Raw genomic sequence first — 22448 nt, forward strand, 5'->3', positions numbered from 1 at the left:
TTTTGCTCTAGAGAAGGGAGCAGAAGTTTATTTTGATGTTGCCTCTGGGATTGTGTGTTCTTAATTTCTTGTTCTCTCTCCAGCCTTCCATTAATACCACCAACATTGATACACTCTTAGTAGCAACTGATCAAACTGAGAGAATTGTGGAACCTCCAGAGAATGTCCAGGAAAAAATTGCTTTCATCTTCAATAACCTTTCTCAGTCTAACATGACACAGAAGGCAAGTATAGAAGAACACAAGTAAAATTAATTTTTAAATTATTATTAATATTCTGGGAAATCCCAACTCTGCTTTCTAAAGTGGTGGGTGATGGTGTTTCTGTAGAAATTTCAACTTTGGGGAGAGCACACTTCTAAAAAAGAGTAGTTTTCAACACATTATGCTTGAAACATTTTGAAGATACAATTTTTCTGGGAAAGGAGAGGCAGGTGACAGCAAACTATTCTTAATCTTGCTTTCTCCTGCAAGTTTTCTTGTTTCCCTGTATAGCCAGATCCATTGTACTGCAGTGTTACATGTCTGTAGTGTCTGCTTCCAGGGAAGTTCTGCTAGTAGATGTCTGGAATAACTGCAGGATAGTCCTTTCTGATGTTTTTGTCACTTGAAAGGACAGGAAAATACTAATGCAAAATTCTGAACTAAAAAGTTGGTTTTTTTTTAAATTATCAAAGTTTAACCAAATACTTACATAACTGGGCTGTATAACATTTACTATTACAATGTTAAGCTGGTGGACTCTTGTATTCCAAACTGAAATTCAGGGATTTTTTTTTTTTCTTGGGGGTGTGTGTGAATTGTTTGGTTTGGTTTGGTGTTTTCTTGGGTTGTGTTTTCTTTTTTTTTTTTTATTGACCTTAGTGTTAAAAGCAATTGACTGAATATGTCTTGATCAGAGCTGACCCCAGAAGTCTGTGATGATCTCAACTTCTGTGGTGTTTTTTCTGGTATGGAGACAGGTTGAAGAACTGAAAGAAACAGTGAAAGAAGAGTTCATGCCTTGGGTATCACAGTATCTTGTGATGAAGAGAGTCAGTATTGAGCCTAATTTTCACAGTTTATATTCAAACTTCCTTGACACACTTAAGAATCCGGAGTTTAATAAAATGGTCCTGAATGAAACCTACAGAAATATCAAGGTGAGTAGCATAAGTTTTCTAATATTTAGGGAGGCTGAAAGATTGACAGGTGTGCCCTTCTCAGGCTGTTTGCTTACTGTGTTGCTGATCTTAACACAGAATATCAGTCAAAAATAGACTTGCTGGCTTGCAATTGAACTAGAAGATTATACAGGGTATGAATACTGCTCTTTTCAGTCATGAATGTACCAAAGACTTAATTCTAATTGAATGTGAGGGCAGATCTGCAGTAGAATTAGTTAGAAGTGAATTTTTGGTGAGGCTTGCAAATTTTTATGTAGAGGGAAGTGGCTTATGGTCAAGTTCTTGTGTGGGGGGAAATTTAAAGGTAAGAAACCCACACTCTGGAAGAATAATAATAGGGGAAATGAGTGTTTAGAAAGTGAACATGTAACAATCAAACTTTACCAGAGGTGTGAAGGGAGAGAAGTGTGAGGTGTGAAGGTGTGAAGGAGGTGTGAAGGAGGAGAGATGAGCAGTAGATGAGTAGATGCAAAACTTGTGGAGCAAGCACTGCTTTTAAACCTGTTGGTGGCATTTCCTGACCACTGTGGGTTACGCTGTAGTGCAAAAGAATCTCCTGGCTCTTGTGAGCACAGCTGAGTGTGCTCTGTGCAGCTGATGCTCCTCTGAAGCTAAGGAACAGGATTAACAGCAGAATACCTGTGAGGTGATGGAAGGGAATTAAATGGTTGCCCAAGAAGTACAAATGGTAGCCTTCTGGTCTCTGATGAAGCACTAGGAGGAAGCATTGCCCTCACAGGTTACACTTTACCAAATGAGTAATCCTAATAGTCTTGACAAGAGTAAATGGGAAGGCCTGGAAAACTGGGATCCTCTTGGAAAAAAAAGGAATTTTGAAAGCATTACAGCAAACTTTGAAAGCTGCTTTTCAGTCTGTGTGACTGAAATTCAGAACTTAATGTTCTAAAGCTTTACATCTTGAGTCAGGTCAGCTGTTGGGTTTGGCTTTGAGTCTGATTATCCTGTGATCATCAGTTGTTCCTCTAATTGCCTCTTTTTGTTTTTTATTAGGTGCTACTGACATCAGATAAAGCTGCAGCCAACTTCTCAGACCGTTCCTTGTTAAAGAACCTGGGTCACTGGCTGGGAATGATTACACTGGCTAAAAATAAGCCCATCTTGCACACAGTGAGCTTCTGTCTTCACAGATTTAGTTGGCATGAATCTGTACTCTCTTACCCAGTAGCACAGGAAGTTTTGTTTGGGAAGTTTTGTTACCTCCCTGATGCCTTTTTTTAAGTACAAAGTATGATTCCAGAGTTGGTCATATAAATATTTTTATATCAGAAAAGTTAGTGATTCTTGGAAAAAAAAAATTGTAAAATGTGTATCTGTATTTGTTCAAAAATTCTGCTGCTTAGCAATGGGTAAAATTCAAGGACTGTTGTGACTCAGTCTTTCCACTGTGTCCTGGAAATAGCTTGTAAGTGGAATTTTTGCAGAGTGCTTCCTTTCCTCCCCCTCTTCTCATTTCCAGTTGTTGCTGGTATTTTTCAGGATTTGGATGTGAAATCGCTGCTACTGGAAGCGTACATTAAGGGACAGCAGGAGCTGCTTTATGTTGTGCCATTTGTTGCCAAAGTCTTGGAATCCAGTGTCAGGAGTGTGGTGAGTGACTTTGTGCTGCCAGTTACTGCTCCAGTGGCAAAAAAATGCATCACAGAAATGTATTTAGCTTTTTCTCAAAGTGAAAACTAATTGAGCTTCACGTGAGAAAGAAAGGGGGTGTAAGGACTCAAAGTGAAGGATTTCTGCTTGGAGGGAAAGGACTTGTGCTTTTGCAGTCTAAATGGGTGGTGTTAGCTGAACTGTACATTTCTCAGGCTTCTGCTGAAGGTGCTCTAGGACCTATATTCCTTTTTTTTTTTTTTTTTTTATTCTCCCCACCCTGCTTTGACCCTGATCAATTCTTTGCGGCTCTGTGTGACACAAAACTGATCTCTCAGAAGGACCAGGTCATTATGTTTCCAGTTTACTGTTCAACTAGCTTCCTAAACTGGTTTCAGTCGAGCAGAGTACTGGGCAACAGTGTGCCCAGGTGGCCAAGAAGGCCAATGGCATCCTGGGCTGGCTCAGGAAGAGCGTGGCCAGCAGGTCCAGGGAAGGGATTCTGCCCCTGTGCTCAGCCCTGGGGAGGCCACAGCTTGAGTCCTGTGTCCAGTTCTGGGCCCCTCAGCTCAGGAAGGAGCTTGAGGTGCTGGAGCAGGTCCAGAGAAGAGCAAGGAGGCTGGGAAGGGATCCAGCACAAGTCCTGTGAGGAAGGGCTGAGGGAGCTGGGGGTGTTGAGGCTGGAGAAGAGGAGGCTCAGGGGAGACCTCATCACTCTCTCCAACTCCCTGAAAGGAGGTTGGAGCCAGGGGGGGGCTGGGCTCTTTTCCCAGGCAACTCTCAGCAAGACAAGAGGGCACAAGAGGTCTCAAGTTGTGCCAGGGGAGGTTTAGGTTGGACATGAGAAAGAATTTCTTGCTGGAGAGGGTGCTCAGCCATTGGAATGGGCTGCCCAGGGAAGGGGTGGATTCTCCATCCCTGGAGATATTTCAAAAGAGCCTGGATGTGGCACTCAGTGCCATGGGCTGGGAACCACGGGGGGAGTGGATCAAGGGTTGGACTTGATGAGCTCTGAAGTCCCTTCCAGCCCAGCCCATTCCATGATTCTATGAAATCCAACCCAGACTGTAGCTGTAGAAACTCATCCATAGCTGTATGCACAAGTGACAGTTCATTTTTCAAAAATTTCCAGCCATAGTTTACTCAAATTATTCAGAAAGTGTGTGTAATAACTGCTGTCCTCTCTCTTGTAGGTCTTCAGGCCTCCAAACCCATGGACCATGGCCATTATGAATGTTTTAGCTGAGCTACATCAAGAACATGATCTAAAAGTAAACTTCTGTTTCTCTTTTCTATACCTACTGAGTGTGAGGTTTTCTTGACATTCCAGTCAAGAGGATGTTGTGAAGGACCAAATTTCCCTTCTCGCTCTTTTAGCGTGGGGAGAATTGGGCATTGCTTAATTTGGTAGAACTTGGATGAAACTCTTCTCCTGTGAGGTCAGCATGCAAGAGATTTCTCTAATCTTCAGTCCCTGTTAAAGTCTGTAAAAAGCCTGGGGTTAGAATGGGAAGCTTGGGAGTCAAGTGGCCCTGTGACCGTTTCGGGTGTTTTCCTTGTGACATAACCTAAACTAGAATTGTTGTGCAGTTGAATCTGAAGTTTGAGATTGAGGTGCTCTGCAAGAATCTTGCACTAGACATCAATGAGCTGAAACCTGGAAGTCTCCTGAAAGATAAGGATCGTCTGAAAAATCTGGATGAGCAGCTTTCTGCTCCAAAGAAGGATGTGAAGCAGCCAGAAGAGCTACCACCCATCACAACAACCAGTGAGTACATTTTGTCTAGAATGCAGAAGCACACTGTAGAAATTTAAAATGTCAGGTCATGCTGTTGCAAAGAAAAATGTGAAGCTATGTATGCTGAATGCTATGGAGCATTTAAATAGTTTTGTAATAGAAGTAGGTCTGTGGAGTTTGGAATGGAAGCATTCTGAGTTCTTCTCAGAAGAGAAGAACTGCTGAAGAGAAGAATAGCTGCTTCTTAGAAGGGATGGCTCTGTTAGGAAGACATCAGGGGCTAAGCTGTGTCACAAACAGCTCTGCTAAAAAGTGCTGAAGCTGATTTAGTACTAATTATTGGAGAATTGAGAATAAAAATTGCTTGGTACGTTTAGGAAGTTTCATGATAAAGTTTTTGTTTCTTAGTCACTTATTGGTTTAAAAGAGAAGTCTATACTTTGATTGTAAGAACTTGCTTTTCAGTAATGGTTCTGCACAAACATTCTTGTGTTCTGCAGCTGCTTCTACAACTCCAGCTACCAGCACCACTTGCACAGCCACAGTTCCCCCACAACCCCAGTACAGTTACCATGACATCAATGTTTACTCTTTAGGAGGGTTGGCTCCACATATTACCTTAAATCCCACGGTAAGTTTTAGGAATTATTTGGTTTGCTAACAGAATGCATGCCACTGACACTGCCACAGCTTTCAGCTTACTTATTTGTAAATAAGTGTGCAGTTATTGGAGAGTCACTTCTCAGGAGTATTGGGGAGGGTGAGTGCCAACAAGTGATCAAATGGAGAACTTCAGGGGTGGTTAATAGTTATGTTAGCTACATGATCTAGTGATTTTTTCCTGTTAAATTTACACTAACATCCCATTTATATCAAGCAGTAATTATCAGTTGAGATAGTTGTGTTCAGGACTTGAGCTTAAAAGAGACTTTCTGTACTCCTTAAGAGTGACTTAGCTCTTAAGTAACTTTGCATTGTGTTAAACTGCATCTTTGCATATAAAATAGACAGCTGGCCCAGTTTCAGAATTATCAACCAGATATAGCCATGGCTACAGGTGGTACACAGAAGCACCACACTGTAGACAAGCTACAGCTGGAAGCTTCAAATTGTTTGAGGCTGAGAAAACTGGGTCAGTTCAGCCTTGAGAAGTGAAGGCTCAGGGGAGACCTTGTTATGATGTTCCAGCACCTAAAGGGCAGCTCCAAAGCAGATGGAGACTCCCTGTTTACAAGGAGTCCCATGGACAGGATGAGGGGCAATGGGCACAAGGTGCTCCTGGGGAGATTCTGACTGAACACAAGAGAGAAATTTTTCACCCTGAGGACAGTCAGACCCTGGAATGGTCTCCAAGTGTCTGGTGGAGACCCATGGAAGGGGTGGATTCCCATGGACAGGATGAGGGGCAACGGGCACAATTTTGCTCCTGGGGAGATTCTGACTGAACACAAGAGGGAAATTTTTCACCCTGAGGACAGTCAGACCCTGGAATGGTCTCCCAGGGGAAGGGGTAGATTCCCATGGACAGGATGAAGGGCAATGGGCACAAGGTGCTCCTGGGAAGATTGACTGAGCATGAAAAATTTTTCACCCTGAGAACAGGCAGACACTGGAATGGTCTCCAAGTGTCTGGTGGAGACCCATGGAAGGGGTGGATTCCCATGGACAGGATGAGGGGCAATGGGCACAAGGTGCTCCTGGGGAGATTCTGGCTCAACACAAGAGGGAAATTTTTCACCCTGAGGACAGTCAGACCCTGGAATGGTCTCCCAGGGGAAGGGGTGGATTCCCATGGACAGGATGAGGGGCAATGGGCACAAGCTGCTCCTGGGGAGATTCTGACTGAGCATGAAAAATTTTTCACCCTGAGAACAGGCAGACACTGGAATGGTCTCCAAGTGTCTGGTGGAGACCCATGGAAGGGGTGGATTCCCATGGACAGGATGAGGGGCAATGGGCACAAGTTTGCTCCTGGGGAGATTCTGGCTAAACACAAGAGGGAAATTTTTCACCCTCAGAACAGTCAGACCCTGGAATGGTCTCCCAGGGGAAGGGGTGGATTCCCATGGACAGGATGAGGGGCAATGGGCACAAGTTGCTCCTGGGGAGATTGACTGAGCATGAGAAATTTTTCACCGTGAGAACAGGCAGACACTGGAATGGTGGACACAGGGGAAAGTGTGGATTCCCCACCTTGGGAAACTTGGGTTGGATTAAAAAAAAAAATTGGATTAAAAAAGAATTGAAGTCTCAGCTCTGTGGGGTGCTGGGACATCTTACAAACAATAATATCAGAGGGGTTGCACCAGATGATCCTCGAGGTCCCTGACACTCTGTGATTCTGTGATGAAAAGCTGAACGCCTGGGGTCGGCGGGATCCTGACTGACTTTATCCCCGCTCCGTTTCCCCCCATCTGCTGGGAGCAGATCCCCCTGTTCCAGGCCCACCCTCAGCTGAAGCAGTGCGTGCGTCAGGCGATCGAGCGGGCGGTGCAGGAGCTGGTGCACCCCGTGGTGGATCGCTCCATCAAGATCGCCATGACCACCTGCGAGCAGATCGTCCGCAAGGACTTCGCCCTCGACTCCGAGGAGTCCCGGATGCGCGTGGCCGCCCACCACATGATGCGTAACCTGACTGCTGGCATGGCCATGATCACCTGCAGGGAGCCTCTGCTGATGAGCATAGCCACCAACCTGAAAAACAGCTTTGCTACTGCACTCAGGGTAAGAGCTGCGTCACCTTTCCAGCTACCAACTTGAAAAATAGCTTTGCTAAGTTGCCACAACCTGTCCAGATACCAACTTGAGAAATGGTTTGGTACTGCACTCAGGGTAAGAGTTGTATCCACCAGTTACCAACTTGAGAAATGGTTTGGTACTGCACTCAGGGTAAGAGTTGTATCCACCAGCTACCAACTTGAAAAATAGTTTTGCTACTGCACTCAGGGTAAGGATTGTCATCTTTTCAGCTACCAACCTGAAAAATAGCTTTGCTAAGTTGCATCCACCTTTCCAGCTACCAGCTTGAGAAATGGTTTGGTACTGCACTCAGGGTAAGAGTTGTATCCACCAGTTACCAACTTGAAAAATGGTTTGGTACTGCACTCAGGGTAAGAGCTGTGTCATCTTTCCAGCCACCAACTTGAAAAATAGTTTTGCTACTGCACTCAGGGTAAGGATTGTCATCTTTCCAGCTAACAACTTGAGAAATGGTTTGGTACTGCACTCAGGGTAAGAGCTGCATCTACAAGCTACCAACTTGAAAAATAGCTTTGCTAAGTTGCATCCACCTTTCCAGCCACCAACTTGAAAAATAGTTTTGCTAAGTTGCAGACACCTTTCCAGCTACCAACTTGAGAAATGATTTGGTACTGCACTCAGGGTAGGAGTTGCATCCACCAGTTACCAACTTGAAAAATAGTTTTGCTGCTGCATTGAGGGTAAGAGTTGTGTCATCTTTTCAGCTACCAACTTGAAAAAGAGTTTTGCTAAGTTGCATCCACCTTTCCAGCTACCAACTTGAAAAATAGTTTTGCTACTGCACTCAGGGTAAGAGTTGTCATCTTTCTAGCTACCAACTTGAGAAATGGTTTGGTACTGCACTCAGGGTAAGAGTTGTATCCACCAGTTACCAACTTGAAAAATGGTTTGGTACTGCACTCAGGGTAAGAGCTGCATCTACAAGTTACCAACTTGAAAAATAGTTTTGCTAAGTTGCAGACACCTTTCCAGCTACCAACTTGAAAAAGAGTTTAGCTACTGCACTGAGGGTAAGAGTTGTCATCTTTCCAGCCACCAACTTGAAAAATAGCTTTGCTGAGTTGCATCCACCTTTCCAGCTACCAACTTGAGAAATGGTTTGGTACTGCACTCAGGGTAAGAGCTGCATCTACAAGTTACCAACTTGAAAAACAGTTTTGCTAAGTTGCATCCACCTTTCCAGCTACCAACTTGAAAAATAGTTTTGCTGCTGCATTCAGGGTAAGAGTTGTCATCTTTCCAGCTACCAACTTGAGAAATGGTTTGGTACTGCACTCAGGGTAGGAGTTGCATCCACCAGTTACCAACTTGAAAAATAGCTTTGCTAAGTTGCATCCACCTTTCCAGCTACCACTTTGAAAAATAGTTTTGCTACTGCACTCGGGGTAAGAGTTGCATCCTCTTTTCAGCTACCAATTTGAAACTTAGCTTTGCTACTGAACTCAGGGTAAGAGTTGTGTCAGCTTTCCAGCTACCAACTTGAAAAATAGCTTTGCTGCTGCACTCAGGGTAAGAGTTGTATCCACCAGTTACCAACTTGAAAAATAGTTTTGCTAAGTTGCCACTACCTGTCCAGCTACCAACTTGAAAAATGGTTTGGTACTGCACTCAGGGTAAGAGTTGCATCAGCTTTCCAGCTACCAGCTTGAAAAATATTCTTGCTACTGCACTCAGGGTAAAAAGTTGTCACCTTTCCAGCTTATAGGTGGGTAGGCATCCAGCAGGAGCAAATCAGTTCTTCACACCACAGACTTGTTGATTAATTACGTGGCTTTAACTAGTGGGGAGATGAATTTAGTAGCTAAGTCTCATGATTCTTGTGGATTTAGGGTGAAAAAATTGTGCTGAAATAACAATTTGAGTCCAAGAGCCTCAAGCCTGTGAGTGAGGTGCATCTCACATTCTTCCTGTCTCTTTATTTTGCTCCTGCATTCTTTCTGGTTTGATCTCATCCCAAAAGCCTTGGAGTGCTTGTCTTCCTGTGAATTTTGAGAGGTAGAAAAGGTAAAGTAGGGAGGACTGAATTGTTTCTAGGACTTCCTGGTGATGTCTTGCATTGTCTCAGCATGTTTCAGACACATTTTATTTACTTGTGCTGTTAGCAGATACATAATTAAGTTTTTTCTGCAGTAGCTTGTTAATTCATTGCATTTTCTCAAGGATATATTCAGCTCTCCAGGAACAAAATTTGAGCTGCAGCACTGCCTCCCCCTTCTTGGCTAAATGGAACACAACAGAGTTGATGAACTGGCCAGAACAGCAGCTGCTGCACAGAAAACTTGCTGGGTTTGCCATCAGTGTCAGCAACAGGCAGAGGAGTATAAGGATCACAATACTGCTATCCTTTCAGGGATTAAAAACATTATAGGACTGGTTCTTGTTACTTAAGGACATGTCACTATTTCCCATCTGTTGGGGAGTGACAGCACAAAGGTCCTTTTGCAGTGGGAGTTGCTCTTTTGCAAGCTACCTGGCTCAGGAGGTGAGGATTTAATGGTCTGAAGGGAGCACAAAGTGGTTGTAAGACACAAAACACTGTTGACCCTTCTTATACAGAGCTTCAGCTTCAGTTTTGAGATGACAGGCATACAAATCAAGGTTAATCATCCATCTTAAACATAAGTTGTAGTATTGCCTTGTTAATGTGTGAGCTGGGCCAGTTGGCAGCTGTGCTGATGGAGTTTGGGTGTCAAGCTGGTAACTTAAGTGTGAGAAAGCACAAATATTTTTCTGCTGTGCAGTCTTGCTGTGTTTAATCAGATGGAAATACAGTTCAGATAGGCAATTGGAGAATTATCTGGTTATCAAAAGATAACCCAAAAAGGTGGGATGGGAAGGTGGAATAAGATCCTCAGGTGTGGGAGGCAGAGTGAGCACAGCCTGTGCATCCCTTCCAGGCATGGTGCTCCACAGAACAATGTTTATAGGCAGAAGTAATTTAAGTTTTGTGCTCATGTATCATGGTAGTTGTAAAACTGTCATGAATGGCTTGAAAACATAGCAATATGTCTTTTTTTTTTTTTTTAAACCTCTGAATGTCTGTGGCATTGATCCAGGGCCAGTTGTAATCAAGGAGGTTTTAAGGGGTGATTATCAGAGCACTGTTTCAGAAGAGAGCACTGTGGAAGCCATCTGAAAAGTCACATCTGGCTTATTGTATGAAATGGGTGAACAAGTAAGAATTCCTTTTATTTGAAAGAAGCAGCATAGTTTTCAGAAATTACAAGAAAACATGAGTGGATTGTACTCATCTTGTGGATTGTACTGTAATCTTGTGATTACAGCCTAGAAATGCAGAAACTTTAGGCTGTAGTGTGGGACTTACTCTTCCCTTGGTGAGCATCTGTTGGATTTGCATCAGACTAAAGCAGAGCTTTATCTCTATGCCCTGGAAATGAGTTAGTGGAGAAGATGGAGGACCTCCTGCTGTTAACACAGAAGAAAAAGTCTTTACTCTCATCTTGCCTACACGTTTCACTCAAAGCTTTGCAAAATTAAATTTATTACTGTATATTCTGTGGAAAGAGAATGCATTCCTGTTTCTTGCTGGTGTTCTGACTAAGGCAGCTTGGCAGATCTTAATGCTAGCAATGCACAGGGGCAATTTACAGCCTTCCCTGATGATTGTGGTTTTCAACAGGCAGCCTCCCCACAACAGAGGGACATGATGGAGCAGGCAGCTGCCCAGCTGGCACAAGATAACTGTGAACTAGCATGCTGCTTCATCCAGAAGACTGCTGTGGAAAAGGCAGGCCCAGAGATGGACAAGAGGCTGGCAACTGTATGTATGGATCTGCTGTCTTTGGAAGTTTTGTCCATACATCCAGGTACAGTGTGGAAAATGGGGTTGGTTTTTTTTTTTTCCCAGGAATTTGAGCTCAGAAAACATGCCAGACAAGAAGGTCGTCGGTACTGTGATCCTGTTGTGTTAACTTACCAGGCTGAGAGGATGCCAGAACAGATCAGGCTAAAGGTGAGGACATTACTGAGCTGTATTCTCATGCTGCTTTTCTCCCCCTCCTGATAATGAAAAGGAGATGTCACAGCTTCAGCTGAACAATCCTGTATATTGTTAGTCTTGTCCAACAGTGCAGCTGCTGTTAACCTGGTGAGAAACAGAAGCACAGAGACAGCTTGTTCCCAGATGAGTGTTGCTCAATTTCTTCAATGCTTTGAGGATGTTAAAAGTCCTGTCTGTTGTTCTGTGCTCTTCTTTCCCCAGAAGATGCCCAGCCTCTTTCATTGTCTTGTCTCCCTTATATTTCCTTCCCTTAGCAGACATACCTTGTGCTCTCAGCAGAAATTTCTCCTGTGCATCTGACACACACAGAGCCAATAATCATAGAGTGCATTGGGCTGGGAGTGACCTTTGAAGGTCATGTAGTCCAACCAATCTGCAGTCAGCAGGAATATCTTTAAGTAGCTCAGGTTGTTCAGAGCCCTTGACAAGCTTGAATGTCTCCAGGGATGGGGCCTCTACCACCTCTCTGGACCCAGTGTTTCACCTCCCTCGTTGTGAAGAACTTCCTGAAATCTAACCTAAATCTACCCTGCTGTATTTTAAACCATTACCTCATCTCATCCCTACATGCTCAGTCCCTCCACAGCTTTCCTGTAGACCCTTTTCAGATACTGGAAGGCCACTTAAAGGTCTTCCCAGAGTCTTCTCTCCAGGCTGAACAATCTCTCTCAACCTGTCTTGACAGAAGGAGTGCTTCACCCTCTGATCATTTTTGTGTCCCTTTTCTGGACACACTCCAGCAGGTCTGTGTCCTTCTTATGTTGAGGGCTCCAGGTGAGGTCTCAGAAGAGCAGAGGGACAGAATCAGCTGGCCTGATCTCCTGGCCATTCTGCTTTTGGTGCAGTGGAGGATGTGATTGGCCCTCTGGGCTCTGGATGTGCATTGTTGGATCCTGTCTGTCTTTTTGTCCACCAGTTCCATTTATTCCACTTCCTGAGAATGTGAGTTGCAGTTGTAGAGCAAAATTCTGTTAGGAGGTGTGGAGAGGGAGACAGGACCTTCAGTGCAGAGCAGCTGAATCCTGTTTCTTGATATCTGGGCCACTCTGTTTAGGAATGTAACCTGTTAACACCAACTGCCCTCTCCTCTCACTGCCACAGTGCCAAAAAATTGAGGATAATGCCTGTTCTTTTCCTTGCAAAGGTTGGAGGTGTGGACCCAAAACAGCTGGCTGTTTATGAAGAGTTTGCACGCAATGTCCCTGGCTTCTTGCCTACCAATGACTTAACTCAGCCTACAGGGTTCTTGGCTCAGCCCATGAAGGTGAGAGATTCCTGAATTTATCTGCTTCAGAGTGGAGAATGCTGAACTTGTCCTTTGCTAGGAGTCTACTAAGGATCAGGCATTTCTATTGCTTGGGCACAGTGGTTGAAAGATGTACTTGTTTTACTGTCAGAATAATGGCAACTTATTTCCACTCGTGAGGGTTTGTAACCCACCTTAGAATGAGATTTGCCAGTCCTGTACCTGTAGTTTTATTATTAGTTTGAAGCATATTACTCAAATCCCAGGTTACTTTTGCAGGAAGACCACAGATGGCAAGCATAGGTTTTGAGATAGTTAATAGGGTTTTGTTTGCATACTTGGTCTTCAGAACTGCTAGAATTGTTTGCTAGTTCTTTCCATAGCTTGATTTGCTAGAATCTGTTAATTTAAAATACCAGCATAACCAACCACAACACTGTAGAGGATTAAATTCTGGATTTGGTAATTTCTGAAGCAGAAAACCCAGTCAGTATTTCAGCTTCACAGATCCGATCCTCACCAAAAATATTCTCCCTTTCTCTCAAGCAGCAAGCTTGGGCTACAGATGATGTAGCACAGATCTATGACAAATGTATGACAGAACTGGAGCAGCACCTGCAGTCCATTCCACACACCCTGGCCATGAATCCTCAAGCCCAAGCACTGCGCAGCCTCCTGGAGGCTGTGGTTGTGGCTCGGAACTCCCGAGATGCTATTGCTGCCCTGGGGCTGCTGCAGAAGGTGAGTGGTAACAGCTCCTCTCTGACCTGCCTGGAGTTTAGTACTGCTCTGGTGACAGGCTGTCTTGGGCTTGTTGGGAGTGTTGGGCTTGTTGGGAGTGTTGGGCTTGTTGGGAGTGTTGGGCTTGTTGGGAGTGTTGGGCTTGTTGGGAGTGTTGGGCTTGTTGGGAGTGTTGGGCTTGTTGGGAGTGTTGGGCTTGTTGGGAGTGTTGGGCTTGTTGGGAGTGTTGGGCTTGTTGGGAGTGTTGGGCTTGTTGGGAGTGTTGGGCTTGTTGGGAGTGTTGGGCTTGTTGGGAGTGTTGGGCTTGGGGGGGGGGCAGTGTTGGGGGGGCTGTGTGTGGGTGTGTGTTGGGGGGGCTGTGTGTGGGTGTGGGTGTTGGGGGGGCTGTGTGTGGGTGTGGGTGTTGGGGGGGCTGTGTGTGGGTGTTGGGGGTGCTGTGTGTGGGTGTGGGTGTTGGGGGGGCTGTGTGTGGGTGTGTGTGTTGGTGGGGGCTGTGTGTGTGTTGGGGGGGCTGTGTGTGTGTGGGTGGGGGCTGTGTGTGTGTTGGGGGGGCTGTGTGTGTGTGGGTGTTGGTGGGGGCTGTGTGGGTGTTGGTGGGGGCTGTGTGGGTGTTGGTGGGGGCTGTGTGGGTGTTGGTGGGGGCTGTGTGGGTGTGCGTGTTGGTGGGGGCTGTGTGGGTGTGTTGGGGGGGCTGTGTGTGTTGGTGGGGGCTGTGTGGGTGTTGGTGGGGGCTGTGTGTGTGTTGGGGGCTGTGTGTGTGTTGGGTGTGTGTGTGTTGGGGGCTGTGTGTGTGTGTGTGTTGGGGCTGTGTGTGTGTGTGTGTTGGGGGCTGTGTGGGTGTGGGTGTTGGGGGGCTGTGTGGGTGTTGGGGGGGCTGTGTGTGGGTGTTGGGGGCTGTGTGTGGGTGTGTTGGGGGCTGTGTGTGGGTGTGTTGGGGGCTGTGTGTGTGTTGGTGGGGGCTGTGTGTGTGTGCTGGGGGCTCTGTGTGTGTTGGCTGTGTGTGTGTGCGTGTTGGTGGGGGCTGTGTGTGTGTGGGTGTTGGTGGGGGCTATGTGTGTGTGGGTGTTGGTGGGGGCTGTGTGTGTGTGCTGGGGGCTCTGTGTGTGTTGGCTGTGTGTGTGTGGGTGTTGGTGGGGGCTCTGTGTGTGTGTTGGTGGGGGCTGTGTGTGGTGTTGGTGGCTGTCTTGCTTTCATGCATCCTGTGGAACTTCCAGGGTGAGCAGTACCAAAGAGCTGCTGTCTTCAGAAATTCAGTCAGGAAAACAGGAAGAGGGCTGTGGTGTTCACCTGGGGTGTTGTACACCTGGTGACTGTGCTGCTGTGGGAAGAAGCAGGGACAGAATCCTGTGACTTAGGATTATTTTGTTAGCTGTGGCAAGCAGAAAGGTGTTGCACTCCAGTCTGATTTCAGGGTGGTTTGGAGGCAACAAAAATATCTGAACTGCCATTGTAGGTGGGTGGTACTCAGTGTAGTGCTGGATTAGCAGCTTCCCTGGTCACTGTGTCTTGCAGTGGCTGATGAAGGAGTACACACTGACCCTGGCCAAGCACCCATCCAGCCATTTGTTCAGGAGAGAAAATAGAAGGAAGCAAATTGACTTGATCATTCAGTCTGATGGTCTAGGAGGGAAAGCAGAAGCTGTGTGCACAGACAAAGCAAAAAATAGAACTGGTGACTTCCCCTCAGCAGGCAGATAGATGGCTTGTCCATCCTTGGAAAGCAGGGCTTTGGTACATGTTTCTTTGCCCTCCTTCATCCTCCTTTCCCTGACCTTATATTGCTGATGTCCTGTGCTACAGAACATCCTTTTATTGGGTTTGGGTCAGCTGGGGTGGCTGCTGCTTCCCAGCCTCCTGCCCATCCCCAGCCTACCTGCTGGTTGGGGAGGCAGAGTGGGAAAGAGAGAGATTCACTGCTGTGTGAGCACTGTTCAGCAACTGGCAAACCACTGGGGGGGGTTTCAGCACAGCTCCAAAGCTCAGCACCATCTGGTCTGAAAATTGACTCCATCCCAGGAGTTAACTCCAGGGTTGGATCAGGTGGGGAGCAGTGCCTTGAGTGCTACAAGCTGAGCTGGCATCAGTGCCTGTGTCATGGTGCAAAGCATAGTGATGGGTGTGGAGAAAAATCCATTTGAGTCTAGAGGAAGGATGCTGGGCTGTCTGCTGAAGGATCTGTGGCAAAACAGAAGTAATTGGAAGCTGGAAATGGCTTTGAGGGAGGCTCTTTGTTCTGGAATGATCATGCTTGTACCTCTTGCAGGATCTAGTCCTGATTTGATCCTTTACGAGCCAGGTAAACTGCTGCCACTCTAAAAGAAAGATTTGCTGCCACTCTAAAAGAAAGATTTGCTGCCACTCTAAAAGAAAGATTTGCTGCCACTCTAAAAGAAAGATTTGCTGCCACTCTAAAAGATTTGCTGCCACTCTAAAAGATTTGCTGCCACTCTAAAAAGATTCATCTTCCAGTTGCTATAGACTAGCCCAGGTGCATCTGAGAGCTGCAGCTCTGTCTGAAGAAGCTGAGAGCTGACTTCTGAAAGGTTCTGTTTATTTTCTTTTGATGAGCTATATGCATCTTTGCTAGTGAGGAGTCACTGACTTCTAAAAGCTGCAGTACAAACTAAGGCAGTCTTTGATACAATTCACCTTTTGGGGCTTGGAGAGGCTGTTGCTTGTTTGTGGTGGGCCAGTTGTGTGTAGTGAACATATAGATGCCATAGGAACTGCTAAGATCTCAGGCAGCTTTGTCAAGAGTCAGCACAGTAACTACCCATGTTTTGCAAGTCTGCAGAGTCTTCTGGTGACAACTCTTGCAGATCCTAATAGCAGAGTGTTGGGAAGAGGACTTATTTTCTCTGCTTGTATCTGTTCCAGGCTGTGGAGGGCTTGCTGGATGCCACCAGTGGGGCAGATGCTGACCTCCTGCTTCGCTATCGTGAGTGTCACCTGCTTGTGCTGAAGGCTCTGCAGGATGGCCGTGCTTATGGATCTCCATGGTGTAATAAACAAATCACCAGGTCAGTCAGGAGACAACAGCAACATTGACACAGCTTCCACCTCTCTGGGGGCTACTGTGTTATTTTGAATCACTTTCCTGTTAACATTTCGAATTGCTGCTGTTTGGACAGACAAAAAATAGTCAGCTTTTTATGTTCAAAGGAACTAGATTCAACCAGATTCAACTAGATTCATCCCAGAACATAAGAATCATTTCATGGAATGTAGTATTAGAAATGCTCTGGGTTTTATTGGGGTTTTTGATGTTTTTTTATGAGAATGTCTTCACGTGCTGTCACACAATAGGTGACATGTCCTGTGCTGCAGCAGAAGCACTAGTGCCATTTTGTCCTCAGAACCAGGGGCTTCTTATGCTAAATAAACTCTTGAAGGGCTGTTGTGACCAGTTGTGCAGGGCAGTAAATGCTAGAGGCTCCTGACTGTCCTGAAATCAAACATTACCTCAAGTTAAGGCTCTGGAACAGGCTCATTTTGGAGCTGAATAATGAATCACAGCAACTGGCAGGGTTTCTGAAGCATTAGATGGGAGCTGCTTGGTTTAAACTGTGTTGTTGAAGTACATTTTTTGAAAGAAGGTCCAATTCTCCAGGTGCCTGATAGAATGCAGGGATGAGTACAAGTACAACGTGGAAGCTGTGGAGCTGCTAATCCGTAACCACCTTGTGAACATGCAGCAGTATGACCTCCACTTGGCTCAGGTAAAGGGAACCTCCTCTTTTGCCTTTTGGAGGAGAGTGTTTTACAGTTTACTCTGGGATTTGTGGCTCACCTTTCCTTGCCTTTTTTCATGTTGACAGTCAATGGAGAATGGCTTGAACTACATGGCTGTGGCATTTGCCATGCAGTTGGTGAAGATCCTGTTGGTGGATGAGAGGAGTGTTGCCCATGTAACAGAGGCAGATCTGTTTCACACCATTGAGACACTCATGAGGATTAATGCTCATTCCAGAGGAAATGCCCCAGAAGGGTGAGATGGATGTACTGTGCATTAATATGTTGCTTCTCCCCTGCTCATTTGTGATCTGAATGTTACAGAGGCTGATATTGTTCAATCATAAAGCTTTAAACTTTCTCTAGGGATGCAGTCCTGTGTTAGTTGAAACTGTCACCCTAAAGTAGCTGATTTTATGTCAGAAGTAGCTGATTTTATGTCAGAAGTAGCTGATTTTATGTCAGAAGTAGCTGATTTTATGTCAGAAGTAGCTGATTTTATGTCAGAAGTAGCTGATTTTATGTCAGAAGTAGCTGATTTTATGTCAGAAGTAGCTGATTTTATGTCAGAAGTAGCTGATTTTATGTCAGAAGTAGCTGATTTTATGTCAGAAGTAGCTGATTTTATGTCAGAAGTAGCTGATTTTATGTCAGAAGTAGCTGATTTTATGTCAGAAGTAGCTGATTTTATGTCAGAAGTAGCTGATTTTATGTCAGAAGTAGCTGATTTTATGTCAGAAGTAGCTGATTTTATGTCAGAAGTAGCTGATTTTATGTCAGAAGTAGCTGATTTTATGTCAGAAGTAGCTGATTTTATGTCAGAAGTAGCTGATTTTATGTCAGAAGTAGCTGATTTTATGTCAGAAGTAGCTGATTTTATGTCAGAAGTAGCTGATTTTATGTCAGAAGTAGCTGATTTTATGTCAGAAGTAGCTGATTTTATGTCCAAAGTAGCTGATTTTATGTCAAAAGAGAAGCAGCTGCAGCAAGGCATCAAGCTGAATGCTTGAGCAGGGAAATCTTTCTCTGCACTGTGCTCCAAAACACCACAGTACTGTAAGAAACCTGTTTAAATTCCTGCTTGTTTGCAAACACAGGCAACATTCTTACCTGTTTGAATCTGAATTATCTGGGTGTTAATATGTTAATTTGCTAATCACAAGCAATAAATTGAATCAAACAATCCTTTCTGTCACTTCAGACAGTTGTGTCTACGAAGCAGTCACACACCAGTCTCACTGGGCAGCAGCATCTGGAAATTCCTGTGAGATCTGGAGGCTTCCCATTACAGAGGTGGAAGCAGTTGCTGCTGGCTTTGAGGAAGGGGTGGTTTGGAGCTTGGAGAGCTCTGGATTGCTGTGAGAGCATCCTGCCCCTGGCTGGGGGTGGTGGCAGTGAATGCCACTGCTAACACAGCTGCTGCTGCTGACCTAAAACAGAGGTCCCTTCCTCTGCAGGTTGTGGACAGACTGGTTGTGCTGCAGCCAAATTTAGTGCCCCCATCAGGCAGTTAAAATTGGCATCTCACTGTCTGGACATGGTTTAGGGCTTCAGAAGTCTGCAAAAGCAAAGCTATTTCTGGGTCTTGTGGGGCTTGGAGTGTAACTTCAAAGCTTTTATGAACTGAGTGTTCCTTTTTTCATCAGGAATGCATCTCTTTTCATTACTTATTTCTGCTATTCCCAGCGAGAACTGGAAGACACAAATATGATTTAGCAGAAGAAATAATTTACTTTCTTTCAACTGTGTTTGACTGAGCTTCCAGCTCCCACACCTTGTGGGGAGGAGGAGGAGTTTAACCCAGTTTCTGCTCTGCTCCTTTGCCCTAGGTTACCCCAGCTGATGGAAGTGGTGCGATCCAACTACGAAGCCATGATTGACCGTGCTCATGGAGGTCCCAATTTCATGATGCATTCAGGAATTTCCCAAGCCTCTGAGTATGATGATCCCCCAGGTCTGAGGGAGAAGGCAGAATACCTCCTGAGGGAGTGGGTGAACCTCTACCATTCAGCTGCAGCAGGCCGTGACAGTACCAAAGCATTCTCTGCGTTTGTTGGACAGGTAGAGCTTTTGGAAAGAAAGGTGCTTTTTATTCAACATAAGTAGGGTGTGATGCCCTCCATTTTAAAGCAGTGTTATAACTCATATTAGGTATCTTTTTGAAGCTTTCAGGTGTATGGCAGTTGACTATCAACGTTTTGCTGATGCAGTTCTGTAAAAATCCTTGCCCTTCACCAAATCATTTTCTTCAGGCACTGCAGCAAGAAGCTGTCAGTTCACACCATGAGTTTGGGGATAAATTTGGTGGGAAAAGAACTTCAGCCAAGATAGCTTTTGGGAGTAGTTCTGACAGACTCCATGTAATGAGGTCTGACAAGCATTGTTCCTTGTGGGTAACAATAAAAGCTCCACAGCCCACAGAAAGAAATTTCTAACAGCTAGAGGGGCAGGTGGATTGTTTCAGACCACATGAATAAGGGAATCCTTTTTCTACCTGGAATCATTAGAGTGAGAAAAAAAAAATTAAAACTTCATTAGCTGAAGAGGTGCCTAAATTAAAAAGAGGCTCCAGCATTTTCCTCCCATGCCACCTTCCCAGGTGTGATGAGCAGCACACATCTGCTTGCTGGGTGTGAGAAGGGAGATGTCCTCAGTGACAAACTCCCTAGATGCAGTCATCTTAAAAGTGTGTTTTGGCAGCTCCTTGACTGTAAGCTGCAAGGGAAGCCCTTGACTTGCTCTGTTTGCACTGCTATCTTTAAATTTTTGTGTTAATACCACAGAAATGCTACAGATTTGGCAGCTGCTCACAAAAAGGAGTCAAGCCATGAAGTGTGCATAGAGGTCTTGACTTATGCAGTGGTTTTTCTTATGACTTTAGTGTCCTCTGACTGATGCACTTTCTCAGCCAGCTCTCTGCTGGTCTGATTTCTACTCCATAGCATCTCTTTTGGAATGTTCTTCATGGCTCTTGTGTTAAACCCACTTTTTAAAAAGTTTTACCTCTTTGTGACCTCACTCTTTTTATACTATACCTGTAGTATAATGTAATATTGAATACAATTTTATCTTGCTTCACTTACTGATCATGCTTGTTTGCTAATGTTTTGTGCATATTTGAGATTTGAAATAGCAGTTGAAATGTATGGAAGTGCAGTGTTTATAATTTTTCCTTACAGGCTTTAGCTCTGGGTTTTAAAGGAGCATTTTGTAATAACTGCATTAAAAAAGGTTTAATGACCATAATTTTATCTGCTTAAGTTTAAGCATTGCTTCCTTTCCACTGGTCCTTAGGACAAGAAGGGGTATAGAACTTTGAAGGCAGATACTTGAACTCCTTTTAAAAGAAGACTTTCTTCAGAAATACTACAAGTTTTCCAAGAGTTAGCTCTTGTGTAGCTTCATGTGCAATAAGAGTTTTTAGAAGGTGCCTTATTCACAATCCAGAGGCTTCCTGCAGTTTGTTTCATTTTGATAGTTTCAAAACTGTGGTTAACAAATAAAAGGAGATTCCTATTTTTAAATATGTTATTAAAAATAACCCTCCAATGCAAAACAAGAATACCCACCCAGTCTTTCTCTGACTGGAAGGGAAACTTCACTCTCCAAACATAATTTACTTCTACAGTGGTGCAGAACTGGAAGAGGCTCCTCAGCTCTGCTGATGGTTAAAAATAATTGGCATCAAAAAGAGTCTTTGGGGAATTAAATCTTTGCTCAAATTCTGTTGCCACCCTCAAGTTTCCTTAAAAATATTAAACCTGGGGAACAGCAGCAGAGATGGCTGGCTACCCATCTCTCTTTAAGAGTGTGGTAAATAAAAATCATGCCAGTCAAGGTGAGGGCTTTGTGAAGTGTGTGTTGTTTGACATAAATTGACAAACGTCCTTCCCGGGGTTGCGGTTCTGAGGTGTTTTGCTTTCCTGGGCAGATGCACCAGCAAGGAATCCTGAAAACAGACGACCTGATCACCCGTTTTTTCCGGCTCTGCACGGAGATGTGTGTGGAGATCAGCTACCGTGCCCAGGCTGAGCAGCAGCACAACCCTGCTGCCAACCCCACCATGATCAGAGCCAAGTGCTACCACAACCTGGACGCCTTCGTGCGCCTCATCGCGCTCCTGGTGAAGCACTCTGGGGAGGCAACCAACACAGTCACCAAGATCAATCTCCTCAATAAGGTTTGGAACCTTTTTACTTGATGCATTTGAAGTCTACCCTAGCTGAGAAATGAGAAATTTAAATATCAGATTAAATTTAAAATACCAGATGAGGACCTCAGTAGTTTGGTCAGTGGAGCATCAGAATGCCGAGTGTATTTTTTGTTCACCAATATTTCATAGCAGACAAACCTGGAACTCACTTCTGTGCCCCAAAATGAAAAAGTCAGGTGGTGTTGTTTGCTGTAAGGATGGAGAGACTACCTGGATGTCTGTCTTGGTATGGTGAGGGCCTTGCCTCTACTCTTGGCACTCCTTGGCTTATGGCTTAACGGTCTTAGTAGCCAAGACCTTCCAGCACTGCCCGATCAGACATTATGAATGTGATCCACCAGGCAAAGAGAGCAAAATATATTGCTGATAAACATTATCAGCAGCATCTTAAAGGGGCCTACAAGAAGCCTGGTAAGGGACTTTTTAGGAGCCTGGGAAGTGGCAGAATTAGGAAGAGGAGATTCCGATTAGATATTAGGAAAAAGTTTTTCACCAGGAGGGTGGTGAGACACTGGCACAGGTTGCCCAGAGAGGTGGTCAAAGCCCCATCCCAGGAAATTTTCAAGGCCAGGCTGGACAGGGCTCTGAGCAACCTGATTTAGTGGGAGGTTTCCCTGCCCATTGGATTGGAGGGGGATTGGAACTGGATGATCCCTTCCAACTCTGCCATTTCTGTGGTTCTGTGATTCTATTACCTTACGTAATGCTTCCAATAACTAGAATTTTTGGTACTTATCAGAATCTCCTGATACCTTTTACCTATGCTTCAAGTATTGTCTGTCCTCCAAAGTAATTTTTGCTGTCACCACTGAAATGTCTTGATCTCTAGGTCCTTGGTATTGTGGTGGGAGTTCTTCTGCAAGACCACGATGTTCGGCAGAGTGAGTTCCAGCAGCTTCCCTACCACCGCATTTTCATCATGCTGCTCCTGGAATTAAATGCTCCTGAGCATGTGCTGGAGACCATCAACTTCCAGACACTGACAGCTTTCTGGTATGTATGCTCATTCTTTCAAGATTTTTTTCACTTAAAGGCTGTCTGCCTGTTCCTTTGTGGTGCCTTAATCACATCTGGAGTAAGTGGTTCTCCTGTAGCCTGTCCACTCGCTTGTTTTAAGGAAGAGGACTGGTAAAGCCCAAGATGCTACAGTGCCTTGCTTTTAGGGCTGTGTATGTTTTCCCTCAATGTTATGAAAAGCAATCTTATTGCTGTGCACTTCTAACC

At 44.9% G+C, this 22448-nt stretch overlaps 1 protein-coding gene, 1 long non-coding RNA gene and 1 other non-coding gene across 14 annotated transcripts in view; all 3 read left to right on the forward strand.

The window, feature by feature from the left end:
- The window catches only part of CNOT1 (CCR4-NOT transcription complex subunit 1), a 68466-nt gene that overhangs the window by 40244 nt on the left and 5774 nt on the right, over window positions 1-22448 (forward strand). For 5 of the 12 annotated variants that reach the window (XM_071757130.1, XM_071757125.1, XM_071757128.1 and 2 more), the window contains 18 exons: window positions 84-224; window positions 962-1141; window positions 2177-2293; window positions 2663-2773; window positions 3967-4044; window positions 4364-4541; window positions 5012-5142; window positions 6939-7235; window positions 10912-11052; window positions 11140-11244; window positions 12437-12556; window positions 13085-13279; window positions 16157-16299; window positions 16890-16998; window positions 17098-17267; window positions 18841-19093; window positions 20943-21191; window positions 22054-22217. In XM_071757130.1, the coding sequence (XP_071613231.1) occupies window positions 84-224; window positions 962-1141; window positions 2177-2293; window positions 2663-2773; window positions 3967-4044; window positions 4364-4541; window positions 5012-5142; window positions 6939-7235; window positions 10912-11052; window positions 11140-11244; window positions 12437-12556; window positions 13085-13279; window positions 16157-16299; window positions 16890-16998; window positions 17098-17267; window positions 18841-19093; window positions 20943-21191; window positions 22054-22217 (2882 nt within the window). The remainder of the gene's footprint in view (window positions 1-83; window positions 225-961; window positions 1142-2176; window positions 2294-2662; window positions 2774-3966; window positions 4045-4363; window positions 4542-5011; window positions 5143-6938; window positions 7236-10911; window positions 11053-11139; window positions 11245-12436; window positions 12557-13084; window positions 13280-16156; window positions 16300-16889; window positions 16999-17097; window positions 17268-18840; window positions 19094-20942; window positions 21192-22053; window positions 22218-22448) is intronic. The other 7 variants (XM_071757135.1, XM_071757133.1, XM_071757132.1 and 4 more) reach the window with 3 other exon arrangements.
- On the forward strand, window positions 1484-1789 carry LOC139802213 (uncharacterized). The gene is made up of 2 exons (XR_011728541.1): window positions 1484-1570; window positions 1608-1789. It is a non-coding gene; the product is annotated as an uncharacterized lncRNA (long non-coding RNA).
- LOC139802294 (small nucleolar RNA SNORA46) lies at window positions 1651-1789 on the forward strand. The gene has a single exon (XR_011728556.1). It is a non-coding gene; the product is annotated as a small nucleolar RNA SNORA46 (small nucleolar RNA).

This window comes from Heliangelus exortis, chromosome 13 (genome assembly GCF_036169615.1).
Source record: "Heliangelus exortis chromosome 13, bHelExo1.hap1, whole genome shotgun sequence".
NCBI classification, from domain to species: Eukaryota; Metazoa; Chordata; class Aves; order Apodiformes; family Trochilidae; genus Heliangelus; species Heliangelus exortis.